This window comes from Atta cephalotes (genome assembly GCF_000143395.1).
Source record: "Atta cephalotes unplaced genomic scaffold scaffold00003, whole genome shotgun sequence".
Taxonomy (NCBI): domain Eukaryota; kingdom Metazoa; phylum Arthropoda; class Insecta; order Hymenoptera; family Formicidae; genus Atta; species Atta cephalotes.
Genome location: NW_012130067.1, coordinates 6498706 through 6513357, shown reverse-complemented (window position 1 = coordinate 6513357; position 14652 = coordinate 6498706). Strand labels below are relative to the sequence as shown.

General features: G+C 31.4%; 1 protein-coding gene across 1 annotated transcript in view; it reads left to right on the top strand.

The window, feature by feature from the left end:
- Positions 1-9258, top strand: part of LOC105625613 (Down syndrome cell adhesion molecule homolog) — a 93161-nt gene extending 83903 nt beyond the window's left edge. The window contains exons 4-6 of the mRNA XM_012206935.1: positions 5279-5406; positions 8165-8333; positions 9167-9258. Of these exons, the coding sequence (XP_012062325.1) occupies positions 5279-5406; positions 8165-8333; positions 9167-9258 (389 nt within the window). The remainder of the gene's footprint in view (positions 1-5278; positions 5407-8164; positions 8334-9166) is intronic.
- The last annotated feature ends 5394 nt before the right edge of the window (positions 9259-14652 follow it).

Here is a 14652-nt window from a genome sequence, read left to right as displayed (position 1 = left end):
CGTCTCGTCTACTCTCTCTCTCTCTACTCTACGTTACTACTCTACTACTCTCTACTCTCTCTCTCTCTCTCTCTCTCTCTCTCTCTCTCTCTCTCTCTCTCTCTCTCTCTCTCTCTCTCTCTCTCTCTCTCTCTCTCTCTCTCTCTCTCTCTCTCTCTCTCTCTCTCTCTCCCTCCTCTCTCCCTTAACGCCCTCGGCAGTAATACATTCAGCGGTGGCACACAATCGTGCCGCTTGTCCCACCGCTAACTTATACCCGATACCGTCAGCGTATGTCTATCAAGTTAATGTCCCTGATCACTACGAACGTATGAACACCGGTCTCGAATAGCGTTACGAAAAATGGGCCTCGACTGTGTTCCTAAAATACAGTTGCCTCGATGCAATGATGACATGAGCGAACTTGTTTTACATTGGTCGAGAAGATTAATATTGAAGGAAATAGGCGTGAAGATAATCGCATTGTTCGTGTTCTAAACGATATGTGCACTTTATTTATTTAAAGTAACACAATCGCATTTAAAGAAATTGCAAGGGCATAAGTACATATATTAATATTTACGCTTTAAACTACGTATATATGAAAGTTGTGTTCATAATATTGTGGTTTTATTGAACAACACATTTATTTTATTTGTTATTATTTTTATTGTTATAAACCAAAATTTTAAAAGTGATGGACAAAGACTAAATTTTTTATATAAGTACTTTAAGTAATAAAATTACTCATGCAAATTTTTATTGAAATTCATCAAATTAGTTTATAACAAATAAATATTTTATTTATTTACTGAACTAATGTCGCATTTCAATGTGACTTTACATAAATATTCTTGAATTTATAAAGTACTTATATAAAAGAAATTGAGATTTTTATCATTATTTTAATATTTTATTATTTTAATACATTTTCATATATTTCTAAAATACAAATTTTTAAAATATTATTTTTTATTGAAATAACTTTTAATCCAGATGCTAAACTATCTCTAATTTTTTGTATTACTTTTAAATACAATTTAGAATAATCTGTAATTTTTTCATCAAGTAATTCTTAACATACTGCATTTCATCAAAATAAATAAATGACAAAATTAAACAAAAACGTGAAGTTGATATCCCATACTTTCAAATTATTTTGTTTTGCATTTAATCATAACTCTATTCGAAGTGTTTTATTAATTATATTAAAATTTTGATAATGAGATGTTAATTTTACAGCGGTGATATTATGCATGAATCATAGGATGTGCGAGTCACAGTTGATCTCCAAGTCACGGAACAGACAGTACAAACGTCTTTTTCTAATAAATGTCAAAAAGTAACAAGCCATCTGGTAATGATACAAAGGCGATGGTAGTATCAAACGACCTGCAATTTTCTTTTGGTAGAAAAAGTTAGCGTCTTCTACGAACGTATTTCGTAGAGGTAGCTTCGATTTACTATCTTCCATGCTTGTTAGACTTTTTTTGCGGCCAACACAGTGAAGTGGTGATTCAATTGCGGACGAAGTCGCGGTCAGGCCACGTACGCGGTCCACCCTCGATTTATTTTACTGACTCTCCATCCAAGGGTGCAGCAGGATGGTGATCGATCAAAGGTAAAGGATCGATGGTTCGGTTAAAGGCGTAACAGCTGGTTCGATTTTCACCTTTCTTTAAAATTTAGGAATACTTCGATTCACGCTGTCAGGAAGAATAAAGAAGTGTCGAATGTACCTCGAAGATCTTAAATTAAGAATTGTATAATAGAGTTTGTCCATGAACGATTTTGTCAAAATTAACCAAGAGAAAAAGATACCTACTTGTACATATATGTACATACATACTATTTCACTCTAACTTATACTGTACAATATGATCTTAATTAAAATTATAAAGTGAGACAATATAAATTAAAATAACGTAGTACAGGGTGTTTGGAAAGATTGAGATCAAATGTAACACTTATGTAACGTATTAATGAGATCGAGTAAGTGAAAAAAGTTTATATAAACTCATGTCTGAAAATGCTTTATTAAAAAATTATAAACGTTCAAAGATCATTTTTATTAAATGATATGATGATTACGAAATGTTCGAAAATAGATTTGGCGCTGACCTATCCGGACATTCTGTACATACAAAAAAGAAATGTATATACTAATTAAGTAAGTACGCTAAAAGATTTTAAGATTCCTCACATAAATTCAAGACTTTATACATATAATCATATATTTGAAACGGTTTACAATTATTTTCGAAGATATTATAAATATTGGGATATTATAAATATTATAAACAAATAACGTTTTTCTTTCTAAAAATTTCGAAAACCATAACTTGAATTATTTTAATGAAACTTTGTTTAAAATTTCATCAATTTGAAATTTTTGAAAAAATAAAACTTATTTACACCTTATATCTTTGAAACTAAGCCTTTTCAGATACATGGTTATACGAAATTTTTGTCTTAAATTTATATAAGGAATCACTCCTTAAAATATTTTTAGCGTACTTAGCATACATTCTGTATATCTTTCTTGTAAAATTTTTAACAAAATCGTTCGTGGCCAGAGATTATAGAGTCTCCATCTTAAACTTAAGAGCACTCTTAGTGTCAAATAAAATATATCTTTTGCATAATGCTTTATGAATATATTTGCGTCGGTAAACCAGAGAGACGCGACAATCGACTGCACATTGTTTACATCTGATTAACAAACAAAATTGAAAAGTAACATTTGACAATTGCGAATATTATTATAAATGTATTATAACAAAATTTGATATCATATACTAATTAAGTATTATCAAATATTTGTTACAGTACCTATTTGTTTGCAGTATCTAAACTGTAATTAATATATCTTGATTGTTTGCGATTGCAAATTGACAACTAAATAAATACAAATGAAAATGTTTCGTTAGTAGTTCAGTTAGTTTTTCATTTTTAACAAAATATTTCGACAATAATTATCAAAAAATGAAAATTGATTCCCGACAAATTCCCGGCGCGACGGTTCAGTTGGACGATTGCCGAAGTAATTGATCGTTCCTCTTAGCAACTACCAAGAACGTCGTTGAATTCTCGAGATACCAGCAGTACATCGTAAAACGAACGACGTCGTGCGTGTCTCTTCGTGGAATGTTCACGAAGAGAAGTCGTTCAGGGACGTCCGAGAAGAAAATGAAGTTCCTTCGCTTGTAGATGGCTGACTAGAGTGGACAATGTCCACTGACGAAAGTCAATAGATTGTAGGTATAATTGAATGTTGATGGGAACGGAACATTGTGAGGTCTTAATTTCAGCATCGTTAGCGTTGCAAAAACGTCCTCAATTACAGTTAACGACAAACTCCTCGTGTTCTCGTTAACATCGTATCTTAACGATGCCCGTGCTCTTCTTGACTTCCAAGCGGCGAAATCGGGGAAAGTACACGCTCTTTGGGAACCCATAATTTTCAATAATATTCTACCAAGCGCTGTACACTGAATAGAATTACAAACAATACACTGAATAGAATTACGCCCCGTAATTATCGTTAGTAAACTTATACGAATTTAGTTTAATCATTTAAATTAAAGGATGCAAAGTGATTCTTTTTATATGAATAAATTAGTTTCTCTATTAAAACAAATATATCTTAAAAACTGCGCGAAAAATATGTACGATAGTGTTTATTTTAAATTATTATATAAAATTAAGATTTTTCTCAAAAGTAACACGAACAAATAGAAAGAAAGCACACGGAAAGAATGATTTTGCTGAAGTATCTAACAATTTAATTAGATAAAGATTTGAAAATAATTTGCTTATCAAAATAACTATGTAGGACGTTCAAATATAATGAATAATGCTGCAAAATGTTTTACATTTTAGCAATTAGCTTGAGCGTCTTACATAATTATTTTAATGATCTAATAAAATTATTTTTAGATATACTTCTAGCTAAATTTTTTACCTTAAAACGTTTCTTCCGTGCAGTCTGGCAAACATATAAGGTTATGTATATAAATAGCGTATATAACAATTTCATTTAATGATGCTCTACATTGTAAGCTTAGAATTTGTGCGCGACGAGATAAGTACCATCGGCTGTACTGCAAAACGTTATTATGCGGAATAATGTGTCATAATAATGATAAAGAAAGATTCTTTTCACAATGGGACCGTTAAATCCGCTCACATTTTACTCCATCGAGAAGTTGGATATTCATTACTCCAGTAATAGAAATAAAATGTCGCAATGCGCGAACAACAAAGGGATCTCAAACCTCATGAAACAGTAATAAGCTGTTGTCTCCTTACGATACTCGTGCTTGCTTTTGGTATTCCTTGCGTGGAAATGAAGATCTCTCTGTGTTGCCGCAGACCACCCTACTCGCAAGTCGGTCAGCAAACGGTGGAAGTCTGGTTTGTCAGATAATTGAGATCCACCAATGGGAATTCGAGAAACTTGGAGAATCCCGGTCGACGGACTGTAACGATCCTGTGTACCGCGGACGCGGAGATTCGCCGAGATGGTATTTCCAGCAACAAGATTTAATGGAAGGGCGGGAAAGAGAGAAAAGGGAAGAAATATGCTTTTGTCTTGCGTACGTTTACTGCATGATCATTGATTCCTACGAGCATGAAACAAAAATTCCAGACACGTCGTATCCACCCTCACGAAAATTAAGCGGGTTCTTAGCACCTCGAGATATCGCCGCGCGATAGCGATGCGATGAGCGGCGATATCTCGAGAAATCATCATTGCGAGTTAGTGTGAGGCGTTTCAAAAGAATCCGTATATCTTGTAGCTCGATGATTTCTCCTCAATCGCATACAAAGCGAATCTCTCGAACGGAAACTCTCAGTCATCTAGAATTGATTCCGTCAGTATTTCCTCCGGGCAAACCTGTTTTCCTCGAAATAATGTAAGTATAATGCCAAGCGATCCCCTCTTGTGTACGGTTATTGCATTTCATTTCGGCTGCGGACTTGCTCTCCTTTCAACGATCGTTCGGAAAAATACGGTATAAAGAATACAGGACAATCTCATATCTTCAATAACGATAAAGAAATTTAAAAAGGGAAAATTATAGAGGAAATTATAAAGAAATCTTTATTGTGTTGCTTTCCGTTATAATTATGAAAGAAAAAAGAGCATCAATAAATCTCTATTAGACATTCTTTTTTGTAATAAAGATAAAATATTTTTGACATAGGGAAAGCGATATAAATGAAAGTTGCTTAAAAGTAAAAAAATCGACGCAAATTGAAAATATTGTGCATGCGATTTTCTCCCTCATTGCAGAACCGGTGACGGAAATAGCCGGCGGTCCTGAACTGTTCATCAACAAGGACAGCACGATAAATTTAACATGCTACGTGAGACATGCGCCTGAACCACCGTCAACGATAATTTGGAGTCATAACCATCAGGTAAGCCGAACTTACGATCCGCGAATGAAGGTTTTACTACTTGCTGAAAATCACCTGTCATGCTGCCATAAAGTCATGAGAGATGCTTTCAACTGAAAACCGATCTGAATTTCATAACCGATGCTGGTTTTGAGCGGACCACAGATATCGGTATAAACAGAAACATTTTTCATGTTCCTTGCGGCTGTTGAAAAAAAGCCTGCAGCTATACACGCTTCTATTGGCCTGGTATATCGATTATTGCTAGCAGCGCGTCTTTCGTTCCTTCAGACGTGTAATATTTATCGAAGACGCCAACAATAACTTGCTTCAATAATATATATGATTCCGTTCGAGCGACTTGGCAATCATGATTAAAAGATTCGTGTATTAGAGACACCTTTTTATAATACGATCGTACTCATTATTAAATAAGAGAAAGAATTCTATTTTTGGTCGAAGCGGACCTTGATTCTTAATAATACTCATATGCAAATTTGCAAGTATCTACATTCTTCAGTTTTATAAATTGCGCGCCAATTTAATTTGTCAGACTTGAAACACAATTATAAACTGAAATTGGAACATTAAAAATGATAACGTTAAAAATTGAAAAATAATATCCTCTCATTAGTTATTGCGACAAATATTTCCACATGTCTCGATGAATTGGTAAAATGCCTGATTTGGAAAGTGACGGGAGTTGTAGGCTTAAACAACTATGGAGGATATTTTTCGCATTAAGTTCTTTGCACAGTTATTAGCATTGTTTAAACAATCGACGATCAATAATAATTTGTGAAAGTATTTTCAATTTAAGATTGCGATTTTTATATCCGATAAACTAAATCAGCGACAGTTTATATAATTAAAAAGTGTATTTTTGTAAATAAATATTATTAAGATCTGCTTCGAAAATAGGATTTGTTCTCTTATTTAATTTATTCTTATCAGTATAATTTCCACTTATAATTATTCTTATTGTAGTACGATAATTTAAATATTTCCATTAAATATAACAAAGTTTCTCTCAATTTATTTGTTTAAGAACATTGCGAAAGTTTCTTGGGAAGTATGCATCTAAGGACGACCACATTATTAATAATAGACAAATGAATGCTCTCGTAATGTTACGTTAGTTTCATTTGAGTTTAAGAATCTCACTATAACGCTTATTTATGTGAACGCGCGTATAACTGGAATAACCAAGATGATTGCATAGACGCTTTAAGTTATAATTTTGGGAAACTTGTCCCGAAATGGTTTATACCATTCAAGGAATTTACTTACAGTCACTACTTTTGCCTCCTCCACTTTCCACAAAGTGCCTTAAGCCCCGTCTAGTCACGTCACAGACAGATGATATGGCATCTCTTCTACCGTGAGAAGGCAATTAAGTTCTGGGTCAATTAATTATGCGTGCTTATATTGCTATTGTTTGTGGCAATTATCTTAAATATTAATTCAATAAATATATAGAAAATATATAGTCTTGATGAATGAATGCAATATCCTGGCATTAATTGCAGGGCAAATTCCACATCTATATTGGTAAAAAGTTTTAATTTTGTTACTATTATGTTTTTTTCATAAACATATAAAAATAATATAAAATTGATAACATATTTGATTATTTTCAAAATTTCTGTTTTAGAAATATATTTTTAACATATTAATTTAAATTAACAAGATTTTATTATAAAGAGTTTTGTTATTGTTAATTCGTTTTTTTTATTCAATTTATTTTTTTTTTAAACTATCATAATTGGTGATTTAATAATAAAGCAGAAAATTTTGTGCACAAAGCAAATAAATATATTATAGTATTAAACATTTTTCCAATTTAGAGCATTAAATAAAATCCGGATTTACAATAGTTTTTTTACCATTGAATTTTTCAGTCCAACCCGATTAATTGAGATTTTCCATTTATTTGAATTTGGCTGAATATTTAATATTTATTTCAACTTTATATTGTGCGGTTCCTTTTAGCCAAAATTGTTATTAATTTTTCTTGCACAAACAAATGCACGCACATTCATAAATTAAACAATCATGACCGCAATTTCTGCCGGTATTAAATTAATTTGATCAAATATGATTAATTTAGTGACGCAATAAATTCTGTCCTAATGAAACTTATAAAACAAACATACATATATGATAATTTGCATAGCCAATTGGATCGTTAATTATCAATTATTATAAAATGTAACACCTACGATTATAATAAAATTATAAATAAAATTTGAAAATAACATTGCATTGTTATGATGCATTATCTGTTTTTTAAAGAACATTAAAGATATAAAAGAGCAATTTATTCCTGAAAAATCAGTGTTGTCAGTGTTTTATATCGAGTTTAAATAAGATCTATTTATTGTAATCAATAAGAATCTTTTTACTGTTTAAACAATTGTTATAAAAGTTGAAGTTTAATGTTTAAAATTTAGATAGAGAATACAAATTTACAAAACCTAAAATAAATTGTATAAATCTTCTTTTATATATATATATATATATATATATAATAAAATTCATGGTTTTGATATTTTCATAATTACGCGTGAAAAAAATACTTATTTTACGTCGGACAGCGAGGTCAGGAAATGAATGTATAACATCTAGAAAAAATCCTAGGAAAAAGGATTCTGTCATTGCAGGGAACACGTTCCGTCGACACTTCCTGCTTCTTCCTTTCCCGCAGAGTGGCCCCATCCGTACTTGGTCACGTCAGAGGCAAGTAACCCGACATGCTTTTTATATCCTTTTTCCGCAGGCGATTAACTTCGACTCACCGAGGGGTGGCATCAGCCTGGTAACGGAAAAGGGACCCGTAACTTCGAGCCGTTTACTCATTCAGAAGGCGATCGACAGAGACTCCGGCCTTTACACGTGTTCACCCAATAACACTCATCCTAATAGTGTACGGGTCCACATAGTCAATGGTAAAAGAAAAATGCCAATTTTGTTTAAAACGAGCTTTACATGCAAGTATCCACACGTTACTCATTTAAATTCGAACGAAATATTTTTTAAAAGAACGAATTCACTAGAAGAAAAGATTTTTGAGCGTATCTATTTTGTTCAACATGCATTAAAGTTTTTTAGATAATAACAATTTGTGATAACTTTAATTTTTGCCGTTTATTACGAGGTAAAACACATATAAAAACACATTCTTTTACGCAAAAATAATACAAAATTGAATTCATCTCTCTTTTAAATTATATAATTCAGGAAATTATATAATTCAGGTAATTTAATAATTATATTATAAGCATTTAAAAAATCAAGCAGTTACTTTTTTTTAAAATGAGAAATTATCCTCTGCACGGAAAAAATTATTTTGCTGGAATACCTAAAAATTTAACCAAATAATAGATCTAAAAATTATTTTGCTGAACATAATTAGGTAAAACTCTCAAGCATGATGAGCAATACTGCAAAAACTTTTGACATTCTAGCAATCAGCTTAAATATTCTACATAATTATTTCAATGGCCCAACAAAATTATTTTTAGATCTGTAGATTTAGCTAAATTTTTAGATTCTTCAGCAAAGTCCATCCTTTCTATGTGTCAAATACTTTTTTTAGTTTACAGGAAAAGGTATAAACTAAACTCGACAAAAATAGCTTATAAACTTAGCTTATAAACATTAAATAAGATCTTTTCGCCCAAAGCAAGAGCTCGCGCTCAGCTCTGCGAAAATGTCTCTAAATACCACCTGCTAAGAGCCGACTGAGCGAAACGGCATTATAGCGTAGCGTTTGTTTCAGAAGAACACCCAGCGGCAATGCATCACGGTAGAGGCGACAGAATGGCCGCGACACTACTTCCGGTCGTCCTACTTCTTCGGATAATATTCTAGCCGACGTTATGCATTCTGGGTTCCAGGTTGAATGCGCGCGAACTTAAGCACGGTCGTCTAACTCCTACGAAACCATCGAGCGGAGATTCAGTTTCGCGGTTTTGTCTCCGAGGATTCAACTCGCTGCGACGCGCATTCGACACATTTGCTTCGCAACTAACGGAATCTTATCGTAGATTGCGTCGCGATATCGCGTGTCTCCCATTACGTCGTCAGACTGATTGGAATACATCCGCGTTATGGAAAATCTATTTGTCACATCGTCGCCTGGAAAACGTGAGTTAAAATAAATATTAAACTAGATGTATCCGAGAAAATGATGAATTGCGAATAACAACTATAAAATATATATTTAGTTCTGTGTGATTATGAGGTAAAAAAAAACAAAAATATAGCTTGGTAACCAAAAAATTTGATATAAATTAAAAATATTTTTATTAGAAATATTACCTATGTTATGCAACGATGTTTCTTAATTCTACCAATTCTGCTGCTGTAATGGACAAACAAAAGAATTTGTCCATAATAATAACTTTCAACTTTCAACTTGATTAGTCGAATAAATAAATAAAAAAGTATCGTGTAAATAAATTCGAATTTACAGGATACTTTCAAGGCCGTTGTTATTTTGTAAAAAGAGTGTCTGAGTTCTTGCTCTACTACGGAAACAAGTACGAACTCTTTTTCTTTTCCGGCAGAGTCGCGTGTTCTCATTTCTGCCGTCTTTCCTCACTTTCCGAAATAAAAATTGTTTGCAAAAAAAGAATATTTTGTAAATGTCATACTAATATAATGTATGACCTAAAATCGATCCATCTCTGAATTTCGATATTTATATATTCCTAAATTTCTATTACAAAAGAAGAAACAGCAATATAAAAAATACATTGTAAGAACTGAAAGAATCGCTTTGAATATTGTTTGAAATTAAATTTACAAAATTTTTTTGAATAATGTAGAATTTCAAAAAACGAGAAAAATAAATTGATTCACAGAATTAAATAAACGCAACACGGCGTAAAATGCATATTGGTAAAATACACAAGTTTTTGAAACATCAAATGGTAGAAACATATGCAGACATAATCGGGATCTCATTTTTTAGCAAATTGTCATCGTTTAGCAAATTTTCACCAGAAAATCTTGAGCACAGCTTGTTCATTATTACAATCATTCAATTATTGATTGCGCTCGGTAGACCACAATATTCGCTTTATTCGCTGCAATTACCAATATTTTGGCTATGACTAGTTTTGAGTATATATTCCAATATAATCCAATTATCGAATTATCGATTATTACAAAGGAAACAAATTGGAGATTTAAAAAAAACAATTTTGTTAATTTTGTAAATATCTGAAAGAAAAAATAGATATCATGATTGTCTTCTAAAATTTTATAAAATTTTTTCCAATTGAATGTGAAAACTTCGACGCATTAATATGAATTATTTTAACATGAACAAATGAAATTAAAAATTATACAGATTAATCCTCACTTACATAAATAATAAATATTAAGAATGTAATATATTGGAAAATTGGATTAATTTTATATTTATTTTATTTTTTCTAATAGGAAATTTTATTTTTTCTAATTAATATATTCCCCATTTCTATATAAGTTTTTAATTATAGTATTAATAATTATTACAATTTTTATGGTTCTAAAACAATAAAACAGCATGAACTCTTTGAGAAGCATATTTTTTTCTACCTGATGGATCCTGTGAAATCTTACATTTCTCTTGGTCAATAATTACGAATCTAAAGTCAGATTTCAAGAATGGCAGATCCAATATGGCTGTCATCTAGAAGTAAATTAATATAAATATGATGAATATGAATTGGAAATTTTTGGAATTGCACTTGTAGTTGACTTTTTCAGAAAGATTAAAAGTTCAAACTTGAATGTTAGATTTTTCTAAAGTTGCTAAAATATCTGGTTATGAATTTATGAAAATGGTTAAAAAAAATATTTTTGAGGATTTTAATCGCTTCTTTCTTAGAAATCTTACATGAGAGATGATTTATGATACTATAATCAGCACGTCCTATTTACTAAAGAATGATCGTTCATGACAAAAATGCAAAAAACTTGTTATATATATAGTATAATTTTTATCTTCACACAGTACACCAATATAATTTGTTCGTGTAAAAGTTCTAGAAAATATATATATATATATATATGTATATTATATTTTAACACAAGAAGAATATTCAATAAAATTTTCAGCTTCTTATCTTAAATACTTTCCAAAAAAACCACATTTTTTGTAAAAAAGAATGCTCTTTTTTCAGCTTTATTTCTTTATAAGTGATTAGAACAGAACAATTGGATATAATGGTGATATACAAAAAAACATATAAAGTAAATAATAATATATCAGAAAAATATAAAATCATAATTGATTTCATTAAACTTGTGAGCAATACATCTTAAAAATAAAGAAGATAAAATTGGAAAGTATACTTCCAACTATCCAACAGTCAAAGGGTTAAAACATAAAAATTGTACTATACTCTAAAAATTAAAAAAAATAAATAATATAATTAATATGAGAGAAAATGTTTCAAAGAAATGTATCGAATTATATGGCAAAATGTCGCAAAATACATCTGAATAAGCTTGTGTTTTGTACATCAGGCGATAAAATCCGTTCAACTTCGGAAGTAAGGATAGACGCGCTGACGCATAGAATCTTAAACTTGGAAACTTGCGTGAAAGAAAGAGCAATAGAGATACGCAAATATAACGAAGCTTTCCCGAGCTTGAAATGACGCGACGTATCTACAAGAAGAAAGCAGGTTTATTCGCCGAACTTATAATGACTCGACTTCGAAGAGGAAATTTTATTCTCGGTACGGTTACTGGTACGTTACTAAAAACGTATTGTTCGAAAGTGCATTAGCTCTTGGGGATTTGAACACCGTTGCGCCAGGACGATTCCGAGATTGTTTCATTTTCCACTGTAAAGGGACTGGCATTGTGCCTCTGCAGCGAGCTTGGCAGTATTGTTGTGTCAGAAATGTACCTCGCTTCTTCAGGACCACTCACGAAAATGTAAAAGCGACGATATCCTTATCACTATTAACGCCCAAAACCGAATATTTCTTCTATCAATGGGACCATATAATCGGAGCGCGTTGGTCCAATCGCGAATAATTCGCGTTAGCAGTTGATGCCAGCGTGCACGTGTAAGAAACGGTCCTATGTGGTTGCTGTATATACTACATTAGAAACGTGATCCTAAGAATATTTCGGTGCCAGTCTTTCAATTAGCTTGTATAACGACGCCGAAACTCGTTGTACTTCAAGGATATTATGTATGATGCATATACACGAGATATGTTTTTATAGTTGTCAATATATATATATGTATATGCGGCTAAGCAAACAGAGAAAACGATTAAAATGACGTAGATTAAGTGTTATTTGTCATTCTCTATGTATAGATATACCTTTTTCATAAATCTGTACATTTTCGCCGAATTAGTGTTGCGAATTGTATCGAAAAAGTTTATTTGCCATTGTACGCATTTAATAAAAGAGGAAAAAAATATTCAAAGAAGAGTGACGGATCATGCATGAACGACCTACATTAATCGTACTTCTTTGGTTGAATGAATTTTTACACCGGATCGTTTAACAATTGTGGATCTTTAGGATGTTATCACAATAACTCGTTAATCACTATTTTGTTCTTAATTTTTGATTGTTTCTGGTGTCATATTTTAAAGAAGCAATTTTAATTAATGTTTGAGTTAGCGAACGCTAATTACCCTTCTTTAGAAAAACGGCTCTTTCACGCCTTCTTGTTTGCTACTTTGTTATACGAAACCGGTTACTTAAGTTTCACATGCCCTGACCGCAATCTCTTTTGCTTTCCAAGTATCAAGAATTTGTACTTCATATTTGTGTCCATGCAACAAAAATGTAATGATCTGATGTTCTTTTTTATTTAGTAATTTAATATTGTTACGTTTTAAAGTGAGATAATTGAATAAAAATAATTAACTGTTGAAAACAAAAAATATAGAGTACAGCGGGGTAATTTGAATAATTTCAAATATTTTAAATAATTTCTCGAAAAATAATAATTTCATAGTTACTTCAAATATGTAGCAGAACACTCACATGTTTAAGGAATATTTACCCAAAGTATAAAAAAATTAATCTTTAAATCTTGAGACGTAATGCCGATTTCCCCTTACAATTTTAATGATGCTCAGTTCTAAGAGGCAATTTGAATATTTTAAAGGATAATTTGAATAACATTGAAAATGAACATTAAAATTATAACAAAAATCAAACTTTGTATTAAAATATTTGAACTCTTCCATAATTTGGCCCTATTTATATACTTTCTACATAGATTTCATAAAACTTAAGAAAGCAAGATATATTCTTATAGATGGCAGTAACAACCGAAATTCCCTATCTATTTTGCTTAATATAAAATTCTCCACAGACTTCCAGATACACAGATATCTTTTCAAACCTACATGAATAGATTACAGTATCTTCTTTGCTATTAACCCCAAATATAAAACATGGCATCTCAAATTTTTTTGAAATTACTGCAAACACTTATTATTATCCAAATTTTCCCGCTATTCAAATTACTTCACTGTATCCTATTAATTATTTTTACAAAATAATATTTAAAATAAAAATTACAAAGAAAACAATTTAAAATAATTTTCTCGACATCTCTGAGAATCAAGAACGTAAAAACGTAAGTATCTTTAAGTTTTCCTATTTAATACTTTTATTAAGCATACGGTTATATTTTGTGTACATTCGTAATGTGTTCGATAATCGATATATAAAGCTCAGCTCTGTGTAATTATTTCCATAATTATTATCTTCATATAACACAAAGTGCAGCTAGGAGGAAACTTTCCGTTACCAACCAATAATTTCATCGCAAATGTAATTATTAACGCTGTCGGGCATTATATATACGGTGCAGTTCATTACATGGGAATTAATAAATTTAATGACAGTTACAGCGTGCGTCATGTCGCAGTGCAGCCGGTAGTGATACACTATAGTGTAGTAGCTCCATCATCGAGGCATGCATCCAATTGGAAAGTCGATAGATTCTGTTACGTGACACGTGATCATATGTTCTGTTTCACAAGATACAACGCGCTTTTTTATATATTTCATTTCCGAGTCACGATCCGTATTTTTTATGACTGAGCATAAATTTCAGCGACAATAGAAACATTCAGTATAGCACAACATAACATAGTTGGTTCAATAGATCGAACATTGAAGTATCAAAAATGTATCAAAGTGAATATTAAATCAAATGTGTGTGTGTGTGTGTGTGTGTGTGTGCGTGCGTGTGTGTGTGTGTGTGGTGTGTGTGTGTGTGTGTGT